The sequence below is a fragment of the Mastigoproctus giganteus genome, chromosome 8 (assembly GCF_048544385.1).
Source record: "Mastigoproctus giganteus isolate SK-2022 chromosome 8, ASM4854438v1, whole genome shotgun sequence".
Taxonomy (NCBI): domain Eukaryota; kingdom Metazoa; phylum Arthropoda; class Arachnida; order Uropygi; family Thelyphonidae; genus Mastigoproctus; species Mastigoproctus giganteus.
The window spans coordinates 91,345,080-91,368,664 of record NC_143582.1 but is presented as its reverse complement, the minus strand read 5'-3'; the positions used below and the strand labels follow the sequence as shown (position 1 = coordinate 91,368,664).

Below are 23,585 nucleotides of genomic sequence, written 5' to 3'. Positions count from 1 at the left end.
TACCATTACCTACTTTTAGGCAAACATGGCACTCAATGCTTTAAATAAAGCTGTTTGTTTGGGAATTTATTAGGCGCATTGGCAACTACGGCCATTTGCGCCATTGAAATATAGCAGTTTAACATTTATTAGTACTTAAATACTTATAAGTTTACTCATAATAGCGTCAAGTCCAAACAAAGCTAGGAGTAGCACCAAAACCTGTATAGTTTTTAACATCACGTTATGTACACTATTTACAACGTAAATATTTAGTCGTTGCCAAGGCCTAACTCTGGCAAACAACGGTAACCAACATAGCACCTTATGTTTAATGTCTTCTCCCAAACTGAAGGATTCTTTACAAGTTCTAACCTCAGAGCCACGTACTTACAAAGTCACAGCTGTAGTTTAATTGTAAATTGGAGACTGTACATGTTTGTTACAGTCTCCTATGGGATTCAAATGTGTCCAATAGGTAATATCCAACACAAGAAACAGCAGAAAGTTCGTTTGTCTCCAGCTTTGTCCAAAACACCTGAAGTCCATGTAAGAAGTCACTGTGAATAAAGTCCTAGTCACACCCGTTGTTTTTCACTATGGTTTTACTTTAGGTGAAGTATCACAATTTGTTATAAACCAGAAGTCAACTTTCAAGAAACAGTCCGAAAAACTAGTTTTTAATTAAATATCCTATGTTGGAAAATATATTGAATTTGTGTCACTAATTAGACATCTTCAGTTCCAAATTCTCATTTTCTTATCTTCTTTTAAGAGTCACGTGTTGTCTTCTCAGTTTTGTATTTAAGGTGTTTTAGCAAAAACACCTTGGATTTAAAAGTGGTATTATACTGTAGTAATAGTCCCAAAAGAAAGATCCTAGTCAAGAAATCTAGCCTAATTCTGGTCAACTAATAAGACTCGGTACATTAAGTAAATTCTGCTTGCTCACTTTCTGATCCTGAGAAGAAAAGACTGCTTCGCCTCCGAGTATGACTGGCGGCTTGGATACTGCTAACGTTTGATTTGTCGAGGTTTTATGTTTCATAAATTTGATCACCATATCAAAAATATAATTTTTCAAATAAGGAAGCAGGATTTATTAGAAAGATAATCGTATTCAGGAATCCACATTTCTCAATTCTGCTCTTCAGAAGTCTTCTAATGGTCTTGTAGAATCACTAGTTTTGTCTTCCCCCCTTGAAATCCATACAACATTCATGCGAAACGCCAACTGAAACAATTTCAAAGTCATAGAATCATCTACAAACTGTACAATCACTTTATATTACAGTCGCCCAAAACTCATGTGGCTTTATATCATCAGAAATGATTCCGTCAAACCTTCACTGGATACATTCTGGCAACAAGTTTCCTTCTGAAATCTCTGAAAGTGTAATTGCTCGGATCATCTTCGTGATCCGAGCAACTACACTTTTAACTACATTCTGCAGATCCCAAGGAATTCATTCAGGTTGCTCACTTTTCTGCGCAATATAAAATCGTCCATTTGACTTTGAATCACAACTCTTCAACTTCAGCCACAGTGCTACTAATTAGTTCACTGCTTTATTTATTATTATTATTTTGTTGTTGATTCTTTCGTGAAACCATGGTGATTCAGATTTTTAATCCTGCTAAATGTAAAGCTTGATATTTCGATCAAAAAATCTGAAAGAGGGGGATGGAATTACAGGGTACGTTACACAGCATTAAATTTGGTTCAGGTTGGGAAAGACAGGGTTATGACACAAGCAGGCATGACATTTTTTTTTTGCAGTGTAAGCGGGTGGTCTGAAACACTTTCGGTGTACTAGTAATGATCTATACAGAAAAATATAATATTTCTCTTTATAAAATGGTGCGAGCACATTTAGAATATAATTCTGGTAGCCTCGCCGAAAAAAGGACGACCTCTACGGAAAGTACGAAGTAGGGAAACTATATTGTATATTGGAAGATTGAATTGGCTTAGAGAGCGGATATCTCTGGGATGACCTGATAAAGAAGGCCCTGAAAGGAACAAGAAAAATGAAAGAGAAGTAGTGTATATTCGCGCTGGAAGGTGAAACTAGAAGAGGGGGTGGGGACACGAACATAAAGTTTTGGCAATCAACAAAAGATTAAATCTCCTTGAAGTTGCTTTTAAAAAGGTAATCGAGGCAGAGAGGGTGTCCTACAAAGTTCAATAGTTATCTTTTAGCGAAGCCAAATTGTAATCGACTGAAGTTTTTTTTTTTCTCTGATGCGCAAAAAGTTTGCTACCCACCACCCCCATACATGCTGTTAGTTGGATAGTTGCTGGTTGCTAGAAATTCTCGGTATGCACTAGACACATCTGTGCAGTGTTTGGCCTGATAATAATATCAGTCTCGCTTACTGATGGAGTCAGATAAAAGTTGCATAACGATTCCTTAATATCAAGAAAACTTGTCTTCCAAGGTGGTAAAAAAAAAAAAAACCCAGATGCCTTCAAATGTTTAAAATAGGGATCTGGTTGGCTTTGAAACTACGGCATAATAAATATACGAAGTTCTCCTGAACGTTATGAGAATGATCAATTAAAAATTTCACCAATAATAGTAAGAATTGTTCCGAGCAGATGGCGAGTATATTTTCGTCGTAATTCGTCCGCATACGTACCCTGTGATACTTTGAAATGAGCGATTCAATGGATCAATACGTCTAGTATTGTTTCAAGAATGGTAAACTTCAGAAACGCATGATATGGCTCTTATCACGGCTTTCACAGAAGGTACTTCAAGAAAAGAATAAACCTCAGGTTGTACTTGTTTTGGACAAAGAACTAAATGCTCTCAATTCTCCAATTCCCCTTATTTTTCTGATATACTTTCTAAGACTCAATCGAAGCTTAAAAAAATGGAGATTCAGAATAAAGGGCATGAGGCACTTGACACTATTAAGACATTTACAACGACGGGAGTGCTTGTTGTTCAAGGAGAATACTTTGAAGGGAACAAGGCAAAATTAGGCAAATTAAATGAACCTGTAGTTTTTAAATACATTCTCATAACGTTTGGTGTAGCATCTCGTACTAAAAAAAATTCACTCAATTGTAAAATTTACCTCAATATGTTTGTGAAATTACCGACAGTCATCTCCTCCGAAAGCAAATATCTTACAGAACTCAAAGTTGGCAGTTCGGTTTCACCAGCACATCTTTCCAACACCACCTGTAGAAAGGAAGAATCAAGAATGAGCTGGGCACAGTCGACACAAGGTATTGCATAAATTGCAAGATAAGCACATGAGTTTAAACTTTATATAATTATTCTGAAAGAAATACAGTAGGAAAATAAGTACTGAATATTCTATAATATTGATGTCTACATTCGTAACAATTTAATCGTTGCGTTTGTACATTTCTCCAAACTTAAGTATACATAATTTCAGCAAAAAATGAATACACTTTACAGTGAGGCAACCGCCATCATTTAATAAACAACAAAGGTCTCATTTCCTTCATGCCTATTTCATTAAAAGTAAGGGTAGGCAAAAGCAAGTAGTGATGAATGATACACGCAGATGGGAAGTTAGCAGAACTGGACACCGTTAATACACTGGTCTCGACTGTTTCATTTCAGTCGAGTTTAATAGCACAGGCGATATAATGCACTGAACCCGATTCATATAAAGGAAATAAACAGTGTGGATTTCTGTGACCTATGGTAATAGGTCACCATATCAGGGTCTATCTACGAGGGGATATCAAAAAGTTCGTACCCTGACCTAGATAAAACATCAGTGCGAAGATGCCGTTTTTAATATAAGTTTTCTACATTTTCAGTAACTAACATATGAAATTTCATTCCCGTAGGTGATCGTACACCAGAGGTGGAGCCTGGAATCGGAGGAAGGACGCTATGGGTGACAAAGTGAAGTATCGAGCAGTGATCAAGTTACTGCATTTGCATGGCAAGAAAGCTCGGGAAATTGAAGAAGAAATGAAAGCTGTGTATGGGAAGAATTGTCCATCTTATGACACAAACAGTGGAAACGGGGGTTCCAGTGCGGTCGTACAAGCGTCTTTGACGAACCAAGAGAAGGAAGGCCATCAACATCCACAGACAGCGAGACGGTTGCAAAGGTTGAGCAGCTGGCACTGAGTGACAGACGTGTGACAATTCATTTCATTGCAGATGCAGTGGGAATTAGTTATGGGTCTGCCCACAGCATTTCACTTGACCATCTGCACATGTCTAAGGTCTCCGCACGATGGGTTCCAAGATTGCTGACGCCTTTGCAGAAGCAATGCCGAATGCAACATTCTCGCCAACTGTTGGATTTATGCTACTGCAGCACCCTCTCTAGTCTCCTGACCTAGCACTATCAGACTTCTTGTTTCGAGAAATGAAAAAAAAAAAAAAAAAAAAAAAAAATTGCGTGGGGGCCGCTTTGATTCGTCTCAGGAAGTGATCAATGAAGTGGAATCGTGGTTTCGGACAAAAAGTGTGGACTTCTATGATCCATAGAAGTTATGGATCAGTTATGATCCATAACTGATCCATAGATGGGAGAAATGTGTTACTGTACATGGAAAGTACATAGAAAAGGATTAAAGTTCCTGTGAAGTTTCACCTTTCTAGGGCTATTATTTCTAAGTAAGGGTATGAACGTTTTGATACCCCCTCGTATGTAGAGTACCATGATGTATTAAAGTTAAAATATATGGTACAATACATAAAAGATAAAAAGTTAAAATCCATTTTGAAAACATTAAACAATTGAAATCTGACTACATATAACTTCTAAGGTTTTATAAAGTTAAAAAGAGCAGATGCAAGATCGTTGTCAGATAAAATGTTATTGAGTGTATAAGAATCAGACAAAATGCGTTCTCTGGTAAAAAGAAGCCATTCTGATAAAACATGTAGGACATCTAAAAGAGTGTCTTAATTCTCATACATGGGAGGTTCATCAGCCCCCAGCGCAAAAACGAATGTGTTAGACGAATTGTGTCCTTCGCAGAGCTAGAACAACTTCCTTTCTCCGGTTCCAGTATTTGATGCCTGTAAGTACGGTCTAATGCAATTTGTTCAGATATAGACACGAGATAGTATTTGATGAGGACGAACTATCAGATAAACGAAGATGCGTATGGACCGATGGACTCCTCCAATGGCAGGCAGGCCTACCAGAATTATGCTATCGATTTTATTTCTACCAGAAATGTGGCAGTGATCAGTTGTTGGTGCAAGGAGTCTTTTTCCAAAGCTACAGAGGCTACATTTATTTAGGGAAGTTGTTCGCTCCCGACGTCGGTGTCTGCGCTTCCAATCAGCCCATTTAATACCCCAAAGATCAGGCAAGAAAATGAGCTTTATTGTTGTGGGGAGAAGCTCAGATTTCTATAGCATACATCAGAGATAGACAATCACTGTTGTATAATTTACTGTCAAAGTATGTATTGTTTTGTCCTCAGAGGTGTTGCCTCACGATTCGTTGATAAACTTGTTGGGTACTCGAATCGTCCGCAAAAGAAGTTTATCGAAATGTTGGAGTAAAAAAAAAAAAAAAAAAAAAAATAATAATAATAACGGACAATATGTATAATGAAGGCTATGGATGACCGTGTTTCCAATTCTGGGATGGCATTCTATAAACTCTGAGGTGAAGGGATTATCGTGTAGGCCAAATTAGTTGAGGCATGTTTTTACAAGATTGATGTTCAGAGATTGGTTGATTTACTGGTAAAGGGGCTGATTGTTGTGAACAGCTTGATGCCACTTCATGCAACTCATTTCAGTTGTGCCACAGAATGAATAGTGATAAAACGAGAGGATAAGTAGTGCAGGCGTTTGAATTGACCGTTTTGTAACAGTCACGGGAGTTTTATCTCCTATGATTGTTACAGAATCGGGAGATAGAAACTCCCGTGACTGTTACAGGTGATAGAATGCAGAAACATCATGGTTTGTAACATTCACGGGAGTTCTATCTACCGTGACCGTTAGAAACGATGATGTTTTTGCATTCGCTCGTTCTTGTAAACTCCTCTGACACTAGGTTATCATCTGGGAGAGTACAAATTTCATTTAAGAAGAATAATTAGTGCAATAAACAACAATCGAGAGAGGCTTCACCTTGGGAATTGCCGCAGCGGTTGTTCTCATAAGGGTTCCCTTAGCGTTACCACGAGATTCCTGGAAAGTGAAAACTAGAGGCTGAGAATGTCGCCCCCTTTATTGTGGTGCAACTTAAGCATAATCAATACGGCAAAGCATTGTATGGCGTCGAAAGCAGTGTCGAGAACACTACTTTGCAGGTTTGTCGCCATTGACCAGTTTAGGGGACAAGTGACTGTTACATGGGATCTGGGTGAAGACTGGAGAGCAGCCTTCTCATCAGTTATTACTAGACATCAAAACTAGACTGTAGTGCTTTAATAGGATCGGGGTTGTGTACTTCAGACAGTGGTTTGATTAAATAGTTTATAATTAACATTAGTTCACGAAGAGCAGTGCCTATTGATTACCACTCTATCTTCTCCCACTCAACCATCCATCTATCCATTGTAGCAACTTGCCCTTAATGCTATACCGCTCCAATTTGTACAGTAGTCTTTCATGTGCAACAGTATCAAAAAAGTTTTCCTGAAATCCAAGTACAGTATACGATATCGAAATTATTTTTTGCATCCAGTTCCTTTGTGACCACGTCATAGCATCCAAACAAACTTATGGCAATTATTTTTGAAATGACAGATTCAAGTTTTATTATCAGGTCACAAATGCCGTCTTATATTATTCATTTTTCATATTTTCTTTTAAAAAAAAATATCATTGCACTTTTAACAAAATTGCAATGATAATTGCACTTTTGTTTGATACACCTAGAGTACTGTATACACATGGGAAACAGCAACCCCAGAGCAACGTATCAAACTCTGTGGTACTACACTGACAGTGGTGGAGAATGAAAGGGACCTGGGGGTGGTTGTGCAGGCAGATATGAAGTTCTCTGAGCAGTGCAGACGGGCTGCAAGGGTAGCTCATGGTGTATTGTCAATGATATATAGGAATTTTTCTAGCAGGGATAAGGAGGTGATTATTCCCCTGTATAAGGCAATGGTCAGGCCACACCTAGAGTACTGTATACAGGTCTGGAGGCCTCATTTCAAGAAGGATGTAGAGCTGCTGGAACGAGTACAGAGAAGGGCAACAAGATTAGTGAATGGAACAAAGGGGTGCTCTTACGAAGAAAGGCTTAAGTTTTGCAAATTACAGTGTCTGGAGACTAGGCACCAGCGAGGTGATCTGATAGAGGTGTATAAAGCCTTGAATGGTTTGAGCATGCTCAATGCTAATGGGATTCTTCCTCTCGCTCAGAATCCACCTGAGAGAGCATAAATTCAAATTGAGGAAAGACAGATGTAGGATAGACGTGCGGAAATTTGCCCTTAGCCAGCGGGTGGTTGGTTGGTGGAACAGACTTCCATCCCTTGTGGTGGAAGTTGATAGCCTAAATAAGTTTAAGGCTCACTGGACAGTTATTTTGAACGAACAGAGGGGTGAAGAGGAAGTGGTTTTTTTTTTGGCTGGTGCTGCATAAGCTTGCTTTCTTGCATCAAATGCCTCTACTAATGCTAATGCTAGAAAGTAGACATTTTCTTAAACAGTATTTTTCGTATTTTTTAAATGTCTGGTTTCTTTTTCATATATTTTACTTTCAATCTTAATTAGAAATCAGAAGTTCAGAAAAATGTCTTATATCATTCAACAATTCTGATATTTCTGTTCTATATACTGTGTACACAGAAACTAAATAATAATTAATAAATTAAATTCTGCACGTTGCTTTTGGTCATAGAAAAACCGCTATTTTAAAAATAGATATAAAAAAAACTTACTGGTATTTTGCTTGGGAATCTCTCGAAAGCTTTGCTGCACATCGCCTTACGTTCTTCTGAAAGAAAGAAAAAAAAAAAGGGCTTTGATTAATACAGAAAATACGCATATTCTGTACTCAGAAATATACGAAGTATTTCAAGTCTAATTACATATGTAATTAATATAATAATACATATATTATAATGAACAAATTGATCACCAATTGTGATCACCAATACTGCCCCGGTTAGAGTTAAAATTAATGCACTAGGTATGTATCATATTAAAAATATAAACATAATCGTAACTCTGCATTTACCAACACACATTCTAAAATATCTCTGAATAAGCAGATCTCTCAAATTAATGTTGAATCGATTGGTCAGATTTAGACAGTTGTGCTTGGATTTTTCTGGTGCAAAGGCTACTTAGGCCATATTGCACCTATCATAGTAGTTAATACTAAGTTTATTGGCTTCTATAGAAGCAGTTACAAACAGTTATATAAACCTATTCGTTTCAGAAAGAAGAAAAATTCTGTAAGGTTTGAATTTTCGCCTATAATATGGCTCAGTAACAATTCCTGTAAGTTTGAGAGAGAAGTGAATGAAATTAGACCAGAGTTGTTATACGCTGGTGTTCAAAACCTAAGGACCAGTCAGGCTTTCACCTGTAGCTTCTCACAGGAGTGGCCTGGATATGGGAAAAGCATACCAAAGAAACCTCGTGAGGTACAGAAATGAAGGAAACAACACCGATATAACAACGTAAACAAAACGGTACAGGGGGACTTTATTAAAAATTGGCAACATAACACTGACTGCCATGATACAGATGCATCACTGCCAAAGATGGAATAAAGGGAAGAGGTGGTCCTCAGTAGGAGATATGGCAACCCCCTAATGTCGATGCATGCTTTTTACTGCGGCGTTGACATACTTAGCACAATGTTGTTGATTAAGTTCTTGAGGTAACATCGTCCATTCCTCTGTCAGCGCCAGCTTCAGCTGTTGAACATTATCTGGTGGGTGTGGAAGTGCCGCTAGGGGTCCCCCAGAGCGTCCCATATGTGTTCGATGGAATCTAGATCGTAGGAACGAGCAGGCCAATCCATACGAACAATGCCCTCACTTTCCAAAAGCATATCATCAGTTGCAATGCGATGGGGTGTGGGGGCCCAATGGCACCTCGGAACAGACGGACATGGGGAAGGATTACCTCAGTACAGTAGCGTGCACCGGTTACAGTACCGCCTTCCAGTATCTGGAGTCGTGTACGTCCATCCAAGGATAACGCCTCCCCAGACGAGAACACCTTGTCCGCCTTATCGAACTCTTTCAGTGATGGTTGCAGGGTGATACAGTGTGCCAACCTCTCGCTAGATTAGCTGACGTCTAGAATCGCTGCTGAGACTGAATCTACTCTCATCAGTAAAGAATACCTTACCCATTGCACTGCTGTCCAGTCCTTGTGTTCGATGCACCACTGTAAACGGTGTCTCCGATGGGCAGGTGTTAAAGGGACACAATGTGCTGGCTCGGGCAAACAGTTCCCTTTTGTGGAGCCGCCTGGCCACAGTAAACCGCAATATCCACAAGTTGCTTTGCCTCAAATTAAAGCACATAGGTTTATCGAGTAATGCTTTATCACTTATGTCTAACTTCCTTGAAAATAGGAAAAGCAGAGTTCATTTTGAAGGAAAATACTCCTCCACTTTCCATATACAAAGGGGAGTCCCACAGGGTTCTCCTCTGGGGCCACTACTCTTTGCTGTATATATTAATGACATACAAGATGGTATGCAATATGTTGACATCAAAGTGCTCTCATATGCAGATGACTTAAATTTACAAAACCATCAAAACAACACAAGACTGTGAATCACTGGAAATTGGACTAGACACCATCACCCGATGGATCACAAACAATGGTCTAACACTAAACTTAAACAAATGCTGCACCATGTCTGTCGCAGACTATCACAAAAAACACAAGATTAATTATCCCTATAAAGCTAATAATCATGAGCTATTGAGAATACATGAGGTTTCAGATTTGGGAGTATGGTTTTCTGAGAAGGGAAACTTCAACAAACATGTAAATAAAACTACAGCTAAGGCCTCCAAATCCCTTGGACTGGTTAAAAGAATCTGCTTCGATTTCACCAACGTACAGCTCATAAAAACAGCTTGCATGATGATAATCAACCCAATTCTAGAATATGCCTCACAAATCTGGAATCCTCACACCAAAATTCTTATAAAACAACTGGAACGTATTCAGAAATCCATAGTCAGATTCCTGGTGTACAAAGCTAGGTTGGAATTGAACACAAAATCCTATGGTGAATGGTGCACTCACTTCGGGATTGTACCACTATACCAAAGAAGAGCTGCGGCAGACTGCAAATTCTTAATGCATCTTGTGGCTGGAAAGTTGGATGCCCCCGAGCTGCTCTATCTCATAAACTTCAGCTGTCCTCCAAGAGTCTTGAGAAGGCACAATATGCTGGCACAAGAGCCATTCAGAACTGATCACCTCAGATTCCATTACTTCAACAGAACTACTAAATTGCTGAATGAATCCAACATTGATATCCTAAATGAACACATTAATATCAAAAAAGAGCTACAAAGGTATTACAATCAAACTAATAGAGAATGAAAATAAAGGACTAATTTAATAATAACAACAATAATAATACTTTAAAGATAGGTTTACTTAGCTTTAAGTTTAAAAAGTGCTTGAGTAGGAAAAAAAAAAAAAAAAAAAAAAAAACTTTTTTTTTTTCTCTCAATAAACAAAGATAAGAAATAACAATTAGGAAAAAAAAAAAAAAAAAAAATAGGGATAACCATAAGATTATAATAACACAAATTAATCAATGCAACTACTTTTTGTAAACTATCAAGAAAAGAAAACAACAAATGCTTAGTAAAACAAATTTTTCTGTTACCACAGCTTTGCTCAAATGCAAATCGCTTGTACCATATCATATGCATTGTATATGTTGTAAATTACTTTGTATATTTGAAATTGTATATTGATACCTGACATTGTGTACAGATTGTAAACAGAATGATTGCGGTATTGCTACTGAAAAATTCCTCCTCTGTAAGGCTTCGGCTGTTTTGGAGTAATAAATAAATAATAAATATCCTGTGTAGCCGGTTTGCAATGGATCGCGCTGTCTGGTGTCGATCCTTCTTGGCCTGTAGGAGAATATAGGTCATCATTGGGGGTTGTTTTTCGCGGACGACCACCACTGGTCCTTCGAACAGCTGTACCTGTCATTCTGAAGGCCGACCACGCACGTGAGACGATGCTATGGACGATACCGAACTCTGCAGCCACTCCTAGCACTTCAAGCTTCCCAATTATTTGACCCTAGATAAAGTCATACAGATGTCTACTGGAGCGCATATGTGGGAAACCACAGAGGGCGCTTGACCCTAATACTATGCACACTATGGCCATTTTGTTGTCTGTAGCACTGTATGAAACCAATTGAACGTCCGTAACAATGGTGGTCACCATCGGTAATTTGCACATAACTGCTGCTTTGATCTGTTATGTTAGCCATCTCATCACAATTCAAATTTTTGCATGTGCATGAAGCTTTCTATGCAAATCGCCACAGGCTGTTTCGTTTGACTTTGTGGTTGTAACCTTTAGAAATAGTGTTCGTCCTTAAGTTTTGCACACCAATATACAAGGTGCATTCCAGGAGTATGCATTTTATTGTGGCAATATGAAGGGTCATTACCTGACAATAGGAGTAGATGGGTCAAATGAGTGTGATTTATTTGGGCTCTGGTGTCTGTTAGTGCGGAAATTGGAGACCCATAATTGTGGTACAGGTTTAATTTCAAGGAATTTGTTATGTACATGCATTTGGCACTGAAGTGTTCATCTTACCTTACATATATTTCGTATATGCATTTTGTAATCACTGAACGGGACCAGAAAAATAATTGGGGCTGTGCTGGATGGATGCTTGACAGCAGCATCTGCAATTTCGTTTCCTGGTATTCTAGTATGGCCTAGGATCCAGCAGAATACAACCTAGATCCAGCAGAATACAACATTTTGCCGATGATCTCCGAGACCAAAACAACTCTAATCTGATGAGCTGTAGTAACGGAAGAGTAGGTGGGGGAATCTTTTGCATTGCTAATAGGGCAACTTTGCGAGTCTGTGTAGATTATGCTCTTTTTGATTGAGAGATAGAAAATGTTTTCCAGAGCAAGCTTTATGGCATATAATTCAGTGGTGTAACTACTGCATTCTGTCGGAAGTGATACAGAAATGGTAGTCGTGGAATACCGCTGCTACACCTGTTCCAGTCTTGGACTTCGATCCATCAGTATATATTTTAGCGAAATCAGGATAACATTGTGTATGTGCAGCTATTGGACGTTAATACCCGTTAAAGAGTGTTTCCCCCATTGGTGGAAATAATTGTCACAAGACGGCATGATGACAGACAATGGAGGAATGTGATCTATAGGTTCTTGGTGGACTTTGAGTTGTATGTTCCAGTTTTCTGCTAGTTCCATTAATCTAATACCTACAGGCCTAGTTCCGTGTGGTTTGTTTCTATAAAAGGCCGTGAGTTGCGGATCATTAAATCTTGCCAAATTAGGATGGGTCGACTGGCTTTGGATCTTGGTTGCGTAGTTCAGTAATAACATCTTTCTTCTGCTCTTTAGAGGAGCTTCATAGGCTTCTACATACAGACTTTGCACTGAAGATGTTCTGAACGCACCTAGGGCTATTCTAAGAGCTGAATGTTGAATAGGGTGAAGCGAGATAAAGCACATTTAGACAGTGACTCCTGGTCATTTGAGCTGCACATTGGTCATTGAGTTATTGAAATCACAAGTAGAGAAGTGATTTAAGTAGTCCGCTGAGCAATTCTTGTCTAATTTTTAACTGTAAGACAGATCAGAATTTACTTCCTTGTTTACCACATTCAGACTAGCATTGATATCAGGATGCAGGAGTACTGCACCAATCTTAGACTTCCTTAAGGATCAAGTTTTCCTCGAGGAAAACCTAGATTTACTCATCACGATTTGAGTTCATTTGGGTTTTCAACAGTGAGGAATTGATCATTATTTGCCTTAGATTATTGTTTTGCATCGGACTGCACCCAGTAAACATGACAGCAGAGTCTATACTGCTCTGAGGAACATCTGATATTATGGGAAAGGTAAGTTTATATGTTATTTTTTTAACACTTTCTGAAAAATTCTAGTAATCAATGATACAATACTTTGAGGAAACAGCAGATCTTGTAATAATAGTTATTGTAGATAAATTAGTATTAGTAATGATTTGATGCAAGGAAGCAGCAAGCTTATAATACAGCACCAGCAAAGAAAAAAAAAACAAAAAAAAACTACCCACATCACCTGCCCATCCTTAATAATAACTCCTCTAATCCTCTCTTAAAAATTAAACTATCAGTTTCCACAACACCAGATGGAAATTTGTTCCAACAATCAATTACTCTACGGCTGAAAGAAAATTTCCATACCTCTACCTTGCAGCCATCTTTTTGTCAATTTAAGTCTGTCTCCTTATGTAACCTGTCCGCGAAAGGAGGAGGTGGCATCCTTAATCCATTTAAGGCCTTAAACACCTCAATCCGGTTCCCTAGCGGATGCTTGGTTCCTTCTGTAATTTTCAGACCTGAAGCCTTTTTCGTCAAGAGAACTTTTGTACAGTTTAATTGTTTTTCTTTTTTGCATATTCCAACAGGTCCAAATCATTCTTTAAAATAAAGCATCCAGACTTGTATAGTACTTAAGATGTGGCCTAACTATTGCCTTGTAGAAATGGTACAATCACTTGCTTATCCTTCCTTGAAAAATTCCTGTATATTATCAACAGAAACCCCATGCCAGTTTGTTAAAATTTCAGTTAAATGTCAATCCCCGAATAAAATAATCTAAGTTTTTTCGAACAATTTTTTTAACAAAGGGTTCGCCTCATTCCTCCCAAGGGAGGACCCCCCCCCCCCCAGTAAACCACTGCCATGGGCCTGTCAGCACTGCTTAGCGAACTTCATGTTGGACTACAATTAGGTCTTTTTCGTTCTCAAATACCTCGTGTTTGTGTGTTAATTGGGTGGTATCACCCAATTAGCATGTTAATGCTGCTACCTTAATTTGTTACTTTCTAGTCCATTTACCCAGTTTGACCTGAAATGACATCGGCTAACTAGGACCGGAACCTACATAACTACTGAAGAGGGCAGCCACAGATGCGTCCTTCAAAATTGAGTATACTACATTTATAAATTGCATTTCTCAGCAGTCAGTCCTCTGAATTCACAACTGAATACAGAAATTAACAAAGGATTCCGTTGCCAATCTGGATATCACACCCTGGAAGTATATCATCATCACCTTAACTCTGACAAAGCTACTAACGGAGAGAATAGATGCGCCGAAAGTGGGAAACGGATCGATCACTGGAACCTCGGATGATAAGACCGAGAACAAACAGGGAAGATTGTTGTTGTTTGTTATTTGGTTTTTAGGAGCATTAGCAACTGAGGCCATATTGCTCCGGGGATATGCGGCGGTCATTCCCTGACCTTTCCACATCCTTCGTATTCGGTGGTCACGGGCTCGAACCCCAGTCTAATCAAGAAGTGTGTGCTACGCACTGCTGCTCTTGCCCACCTGGCTACGGAGGCGCCATAATTTGTTATATAAATTAAAGTTTCCTTTCATAAGTGGCGAAAAATATTTTTACACTTATGAAATATTATTTTGTTGATTTTATTCATAAAGCTCTAGTCGGCCCATTATGTTTTTATCCTTTGAGGTAGATTTGGACTTTCGGCTTGTACAGTGCGCAAATTGCTTACACTTGTTTAGACATAACACAAGACTGGTAACCAGCAGATAAAAGAACCACAAGGTTGCAGTTATCATAGTGTATTGATATGGGATTTACTGAAAGATGTAACTAACATTAGTGGTAAAGAGAAAGGTTTTGCTTTTGTAAAGGTGACTAAAGTTGTCTCACAATTTTTAAAATCTATATAATGGAACTGATGGTGTTACCAACAGCAAATTCTAGATGGGAAGCATTCAAGGAATTAATCATGGAAGCTATTAGGCTTTTCATGACAAATAAGAAATACTTCAAGTTTTAGGCCGAAGTGGATATCAGATGAACTAATTATCAACGAGTTGAAATCAGTACCAAATTCTTTCGTCTACGGTGGATCTCAAAGCAGCTGCTGACATCCCCTCACTGTTAAAAAATTCAACTTCACGATCTCCCCCGCTATTCTCCAGGGCGCAGAAATATGGGCCTTAGTCGCATCCACAGACCTTAAGCGGGTGGTGTACACCGCTGAATACTGGTTATTGAAATGGGCCAATACTAAGGTTCGTCTGCCTCCCGCTACCACAACGGCTCAAGCACTCGAAATCCCGAGGGCGAAGTTCCTGATCACAGAAAAGAGGCTGGTCTTCACAGCCAACTCCTCACCGGCGGGATATCATCTCCAAGCATTTGGAACGCCTGCTCTTGGAGATCCCACAGCTAAGATCGTCACCTCTACTTGCGGCTCACCACAATTGGCTCATATTCACTGAGAGGTTTCTCCCCAAGCAAATGCTCGCCGCCCTTCACTGTGTAGATGCTGACTTTCATAGCCTGATAAAAAAACAAGAAAGACAGATCCAACTTCATCAAGGCCTTCGTCGCTCATGATCCCTGACCTTCTAGAGGGGGGATTACGATGCTCCTGTTTCCTATCCCTAGGCTAGGCTCCGTGAACATAAATCAAACTGATATCTATTACGTTTCTATACTCCTTTAATCCGTAATGTATTCATTCTTTTGTTTTTGTATGCTGCCTATGTATGTTGAACTTTGTTTTGTATGCTATATTTTGTAGTCTGTTTATTCAAACTCTTATATGTGCTGGTCGCCGTGATGGGATATTGTGTTGTATGTAATTCTGTACTTCACAATAAAGATTTATTTATTTAACGAGATTGCCCTGGCAGAGAAGGATATTGCGTGGGATGCATATAAAAATTATCAAGTGACACATGAAACCTATGGTAGATATAAGCTAGTATGTACAGTAATCAAGTCACAAAGGAGGTTAGGAATGCAAAGGCAGATTACGAGAAATCTTTGGCAAGGGGTGCAAAGAAAAACAACAAAGACTTTTTTATTTATGTAAACTCTAGAAGGAAGGCGATGAATCAGTTTAGTCCACTTGACATCGACGGTTCGACTGTTGATGATCCTGCTCAAGTAGCTGACAAACTGAATGAGAATTTTGCATTATATTCACACATGAGGAATTCTCTAGGGTAGTGGAGGCCAGAAGTTTATCAAACTAACAGAGAGCTAAATGATTTTGTAATAACTTAAAGGAAAGTGAAAGACAAATTATTCAAGTAAAATAAAGAAATGCACCTGGGGTGGATGGACCTATCCAATTATATTAAGGGAGGCAAGCAAAGGAAGTAAACAAACCCATGAAAGCATCCTTGGGTTCAGGAGAGGTCCCGGTGGACTGGAGAAGTGCCAAAGTGTCCCCATTTCACACAAGTGGATTGAAGGGTGACACGAGTAATTTCAGATCTGTTAGTAACTTCTGTTCCAGGGAAAATAATGGAGTCTCTGGTGAAAGAAGTAATGCAAGGTTCATCAAGACATGGTCGCAGTTATAGTTCAGACACAGCATAGGTTTGTTTACGAGAAATCTTATCTGCCCGATTTGATTGGATACTGCGATGTGGTCACAAAGGAACTGGATACAAAAAATAATTTTGATATTTTTCTACACAAAAGACTGCTGTGCAGATTGGAGCAGTGTGGCATTACGAGCAAGTTGCTGCTATGGATAAAGGGATGGCTGAGCGGGAGAAGACTGAGTGAATCATTGGACACTGCTCTTCGTGGTCTAATGTTATTAGTGGAGCCCCCCAGGTTCGGTGTTGGATCCATTGTTGTTTTTTATATTTATTAATGATATTTGATGAAGGTAATCACGCTCGATGTCCAAGTGTGCAAACGAGACAAAGGTTAGCAGGGTTGTTAATTACAGTACGCTACTGCAACACAATCTAGACAAGTTGGGCAGACGGGCTGAGAAGATTAACATTAATCATCAGTTGCCCATCATTAACAGATGGGCAATTGAAGATTAACAAATACAAAGTACTGCATATGGATTGCAGTAACCACAGCGTAACTCTCTGAACAGTGCAGACAGGCTGCCAGGACAGCTCATTGGGTTTTGTCAATGATATACAGGAATTTTGCTAACAGGGATAGGGAGTTGATTTTCCCCTTACATAAAGCAATGGTCAAGTCATACCTTGAGTACTGCATACAGGTCTGTAGGCCTCATTTTAGGAAGGATGTGGAGCCGCTGGAACGTGTACAGGGTAACGTGATTAGTGAGTGGAAAAAAGGGGTGCTCGTACCAAGAAATGCTCCATCTTCAAATTGCAGCATCTGGAGGCTAGGCAACTGTGAGGTGGCTGAAGTGTTTAAGGATCCCAATACTTTGAGCAAGCTAAATGCTGATGGGATTCTTTCTCTTGTTCAGATTACGCACTTGACGGTGCATAAATTCAAATTCAGGAAAGATGGTTGCAGAATAGATGTGTGGAAATTTGCCTTTAGGCAGCGAGTGGTTGAGGTGATTGTTGGAACAAACTTTCATCAGTCGTTGTGGAAGTTGATAGCTTAAATAGATTCAAGGAAGAACTAGACAAACGTTTGGAGGAAATGGATAGGTGAAATGGGAAGAGGTTTTTTTTTTTTTGTTTTGGCTGATGCTCTTTTTTTTTGATGATAAGCTTGCTTTCTTGCCTCATACACCACTAATAATATGAACGCAGAATTGAGGCACAGGAAACTTCAGAAGTGTTTAGCACATCTACTTCTTGAAACACAAATACATAGAAAATTTATGAAACTTTAACGATTAAAAAGTTTATTTACTCATCAGATAACAAGAAAATAAATATTTTTAAAGGGGAAAAATAGCTTACTAAGTTAGAGAATCCGCTACATAAATCAAAAGCAGTTTCAACGTTAGACATGGTTTCTCGTTTCCGCACACCAAGAGTAAACCATCGAAACTTTAAATGCTGATATGACAAACCAGTAGTTGAGGATGGGGGGGGTGGGTATGTGGTGCGAGCGCCATGCAAAGCTTAGACTACCTATCACACCCTTTCGGTCGAAATATTGTATCATAGGTAGAGTTGATAATTTAAATGTTATAGTTCGTGCTACTAAAAATTCACGACTACCTCCAACCTTTCGTACGTTCATTCCACTTAAATTATAAAATGATAGTTTTGTTCCTTTGGTAGGCTAAAGCAAAAGGAAATTATTTCCCTATACTTTAGCTGAGAGAATGGGTTAATCATTTCGGTTGGAAAATTAGCCGGATTCCAAAGCAATTCTTTGAAATGTGTAAAAATAATGATTGGACAACCAACTTCAATTTCAGGAAAGAGCATGATCATGCTCTTTCCTATAATTGAGGAGTGAGCCAAACATGGATAGTGTCCATATTTATATTAAAACACTAACTAATTAGGAAAATATTAAAATTAAAACAGCCTAACTCTCGTAAGTGAAAAAATAAATTAAATATTTTGAAGAGGTGGACTACAGACAAGACAAGGAAATTATGTTTTATAAGAAAACGAATAAGCAGAACTGTAATTCAAATCTTGTAATTTTATTATATAATACACTTACCAGCCGAATATTGTTCTTTAAATGTCAACTTTTCTTCTTGGGAACGAGTTGTAGTTGGTTTACTTCCCATATCATCCGCAGATTCCTGCTCCGTTTCAGATCCACTGCACTCATTTTGACTCATCCTTGAGCGTTCTGTTATATCTCCAGGAAATCGAAAAGGTGGCGTTTGCTTTCGAACTTTCTTAACTAGAAAAGGATAGTTGGGTAGCTGTTATAACTGCGGAATTATCAGTTCAAATTTCTTTTATTCAAATTCGGTTTTAAAGATAAAAGTAGATACAAATGGGCACTCTAAGTTAACAAAATACTGTAACTTTCGTCATATTACATGTATATTATAGTTAATTTGTATGAGTCTCTCTGTACGTTCCCTCCCTCCACTCCCCCTTTCATTGGATGTAACGAAAGCAGAACATGTATCGCAATTAAGTCTACTTACCAAGCTGATATTTGTTTGTTCACACCGCAGCTAAGGAAAGGACAAACAGTTTCGATAGACTGTACAAACTCAAAACTTACTGGAGAGCTCTGAAATTCCTAGAGCAAACTCCAATGAATCTTTGCGGACGCAGTGTGAAAGTTCAGTGCACATTTTTAAGAACTGTTTGCTTAGTGATTAACTTTCTAAACAGTGCAGAGGTTTCCATCGAAAATGGTATTATCCAATACTATTTTCCCTTGATATAAGCTGGTCAAGCAAAACTATTCAATTCAGTATGACTGCTGACTGCCCATTAATTGTCAACACCTATTTAAAACGTAGAATTGTATAATTCCGATAAATTCTTCTCTTTACTCTTAAAATATTAAATTAAATAAAATTTAGAGTTTTATCTAGCTAGTTCATAAAGAGAATTTTGGAAGTTAACTGACAAGTTGTAAACGAAGCAACTTTTAGAATATTAACTGATTATTTTGATATTTAAGTTACAAGGTCCGAATTTGATTTTATTTCAGATTTGAGTATTGGAAAACGGTAGCTAATATCATGATAGAACTTCATTCTCTTAATGACTAAATATATTCCTAGTCTTAATATTTAAACCAGCCGTTGTAATTAAATTAACTGACAAGCAAATTAATATAAATGTTAATTAATAGAATAAGTTTCTGTAACTAAAATAGTTCAATTACAATTAAAGAAGAAAAAAGTGGATAACTACCGCTTGCTAAACACAATTTGGAATACTGAGGTGGTGTCGTACTCGAAACTCTCGACTTCAGACTGTACTGTTATTGGTAGAAACATGGAATGAGGGGGGGGAGGATAACGTAATGGAGGATTTAACTACATTTAGAACGAAGAACGTTCTTGTTTTTTTGCTTTTCCTCTTAGAAATAAGCAGTTAAGCAAATTTTCAAGTCTGTAAAATCTTAATGGGAATTAAGCCAAACTCAGCCAAATTTTAACAACAAATTAAATTATTCTGGCAGAAATACAGAAAAAAAAACAACAACACCCATCTAAGATAAGGACTTTATTAAACCTTAAAATAAGCAAGACAGATTCTTGACCTTAAATTTTCCTTAAAAGTAACCTTAAAAAAGCCACTCCAATATGTTTTTGTCCACAATCTTTCTCTAGAGTTTTACATCTAGAAAGACAGTTCATATATCATTCGAATGCTCCTGCTGAGAAATTGGGTATCCGATATAAATCAGAATTACACATATTAAGATTAATTACTTTTTTTAATTACGAAATTAATTGTGTTAAGACGAACAACTGTTTTTGTCGGAAGTAAGAGGGTTTCGTAAATCGGCCGCTTGAATGAATAGCGTGGCAATCGATTTCAACGAGTTTTTCATAAAAGAAATATTTTACTTTCGAGTGTTATGTGATAGGTAGTATGGATGAATAAGTTCGGTGCATATACTGTACTGTTTATTGATTTGGACCAATCGCAAAAGTTCAAATTATGTTATTTAAATTTTTCTTTTATTTTTAAACTTAACCATTAAAGTGAAACTTTTTTTTTTTATAATTAAAGTATATAAACAGTTAATGCAAAAATTCTGGACATTTCATGTTAGAAATATTTATTGACTATGGGTATGGCCTGTTGCTCAATAGACAACCATTATCCAAAACATCGGATGCAGCATTCATGATCCCATGCACTGTGACCAGTGGATCTAGCCTATACCACGATAAATATTCCCAGACCATGACATCTCCTACTCCACGTAATTTTAGCGTTCAGACAACACACTAATGTAAGTGTTCTCTGTGCATCCTCCATACTAAAACCATGCATCCTCCACAGTAAACTGTCGTTCAGATTGCACATCACGAACATCCACCTTGCATAATCCTTGACAATTTTGTCGGCAGGAGGGTGGTTTGACCTGTTTGAGACAATTCTTTACACACCTTAACTGGTGAGCCACGAGCAACTGATCGAAAACGTGCCGTTTTCGATCCGACGCACAAGTTACCACAATCATGCCCTTTTTGAAACTCTGTAATATCTTTACTACGTTCCATAGCTGCTACTTTATGACTTTGATTTACACGAAAAGATGCAAATTTCCACTTCTCTATCGTATGAAGCTGTTCGACTTTTTTACCCTCGCCTGAGACCGACTAACTCAGCCAAGTTGTGAAATTAGGCTTGACGTACAGAGTGGTCAGGAGAGCGAGCGCTGTAGCACACTCTTTAAGTGGACCAGGGTTCAAACCTGCTAAATACAATTAAAGTTTGTATTGATTAATTTATTGAAACTCCACTGACCTGGCGGTTATGCCGGAGTATAAACGAAAATAGGCCCATAAAAATTCCTCACGTCATTGATGGGACTCGAACTCAGGTCTTTTCCACCCGGTGTGGGGTGGAAGGCGATTTTACCACGATTTAGCCCACGAGGACACGGACGAGGTGGTCATAATTCAGTGATCACTAAGTGTACTTGTAGGTGTAATGAAATTGCACTGAAAACCTTGAATTTATGGAAATTCTTTTTTTTATCAAAAAATCAAACAGAAATTCCGAACATGTTAACAGATATTTTAATCTAGGGTTTTCTCATACAAGGTAGAAGAATGGCGATGGTAATCACTATGTTAACCGCGAGGAATTTACAAATGCGTTGTGACCAAGAAAGCCGTTATGCACCTTCACATGTCCTGGGAAAATAAAGTGAAGCGTTTTTAATAAGTGAGGTGAAAACAGCCTCCAAATATAAACTTGTGGAAAGTTTAAATTTGCAGATGTTTTTTATACTAACCTTTGATTTAAAAATTGAATATTTCTTGTCCAGCTCTAAACCAAATGAAATTATTAGTTTTATTTATGGAAGGTTAGGGGGGTTAAACTCCAAAGAAACTAAGGCTGTGCCGTAACTGGGGGCATGGCGACCAGTGAGTTTTTTTAGAAAGCAAGCGTTCAAAAAAAATTAGGGTTAAGGAGGGGGTATATGCGGAAAGGTTAGGGGGTATGTGTGTTAGGGTGGGCAGAAGGGGCATATGTGGAAAGATTAGGAGAGTATGTGTGTGTGAGGCGTCAGTACATTATCTATAAATGCACCATCTCTTGAATCTAGTCTGCTTCCATCCTTGTGCCTTTGACATCCGAGAACTATAATAACTCAGTACCCGAATCCGAGAGCACGGTGCATTGTTGGATTTAGGGACCCCCTTTATTTTGTTATATTATTACCATTTAAGAAACTTTCGAGGATCCCCTTCTGTGTCGGCCTGGGTATGTTGCATTCAGCGCAACTCTTTTCATTTCCATGGTCTATTGCTTTGACATTTTGGAATGAACCTTCTCACAAGCATTTATGCGTGTGAGAAGGTTCATTCCAAAAGTTAAAATAAAATTAACTTTATTGTACATACTTTTTTGAAACAACATAAATGCAGATGTTAATCGCTATTTCTCATTTTTCTAAGATACGAGTATAACATATAATTTTAATTCGTTATGGAATTACTCAGTTAATTTGTTGCTTAACTTTGAGAAAGTTACAGTACTATTTTCAGTTTAATATCCAAACATATGGAGTCTTTATGTAACAGCTGGTCCTTCCTCCTTTAAAAATTTGTTTACAAATTTGTTTAGTACCTAGTACACGAAGATTTTAGGGTGTCCTAACAGGAGGGAGAAAAATATTCCGATTCACCATCTTATCACAAAATTGGAACGGGCTGCGCAGTTCACTCTGTTGAAAAAGCACGTCAAAACATTTTAAAATTAAGTGGATCGACAGCTAAGCTAATCAATGACCAAACTTGCCACTCTTTGAGTAAGCAAGCAAGAATGAATACACGACCACCATGTCGTACAAAATGTATGCAGTACAAGGCAATGCCAACATCGTATTTAGATAAGAAAAATCCTCCTTTTACGAAAATGTATGTGGAAGCAATGCCATTACAGGGCATGTGCCAAGAACATGAGTATTTCTTCCAGAATTTTGCTACTATAGTCACGTTTCTCGCCGTAGAAACTAAACAATTGTAAGAAATTTTCTACAATATTGTACATTTAAATTTTCTGATGGGAAAAACATTAACTTTTCCACATGTCTCCCAGAACTAATTTCCCATGGAGATGACAGTCCTATATCCAGCTGTTATAGTTCTACTAGAACATGAAGTCACTGAATCTGAAATAAAGATCGTATGCTTTTTAAGAGCTCTTCCCCTGAAAGCCAGGACAGAGTATTACTAAGCTGAGGTTATTTCATATCGTGTGAAAATGGAAGCACGAAAACATCAGCATGAAATAAGCATAAAAATATATTTTCATGCAGTGAGATTTTATCATAAAGAACTTAAAAACCACTTAAAGAACCCAACGTTGTTTACCCATTTAGAAACCAGGATTAAATCCCAAAGATCTAATCTTGCCATGTTAGAAATATCAACTGGCTCTGGTTAGAAGCAGACGGAAAAATAAAGAAAATATATCGATCGTATGATAATCGAAAACCATATATCAATATCAGAAATATCACTTAACATATCCAAAATTTATT

At 38.1% G+C, this 23,585-nt stretch overlaps 1 protein-coding gene across 1 annotated transcript in view; it reads right to left on the bottom strand.

Moving 5' to 3' along the window:
- The window catches only part of LOC150081716 (uncharacterized), a 29,525-nt gene extending 10,331 nt beyond the window's left edge, over window positions 1-19,194 (bottom strand). The window contains exons 1-4 of the mRNA XM_090380294.1: window positions 19,122-19,194; window positions 18,600-18,788; window positions 7,850-7,905; window positions 3,067-3,173 (exon numbers count right to left, since the gene is read on the bottom strand). Coding sequence (XP_090236420.1) covers window positions 3,067-3,173; window positions 7,850-7,905; window positions 18,600-18,788; window positions 19,122-19,194 — 425 coding nt within the window. The remainder of the gene's footprint in view (window positions 1-3,066; window positions 3,174-7,849; window positions 7,906-18,599; window positions 18,789-19,121) is intronic.
- Window positions 19,195-23,585: the final 4,391 nt, after the last annotated feature.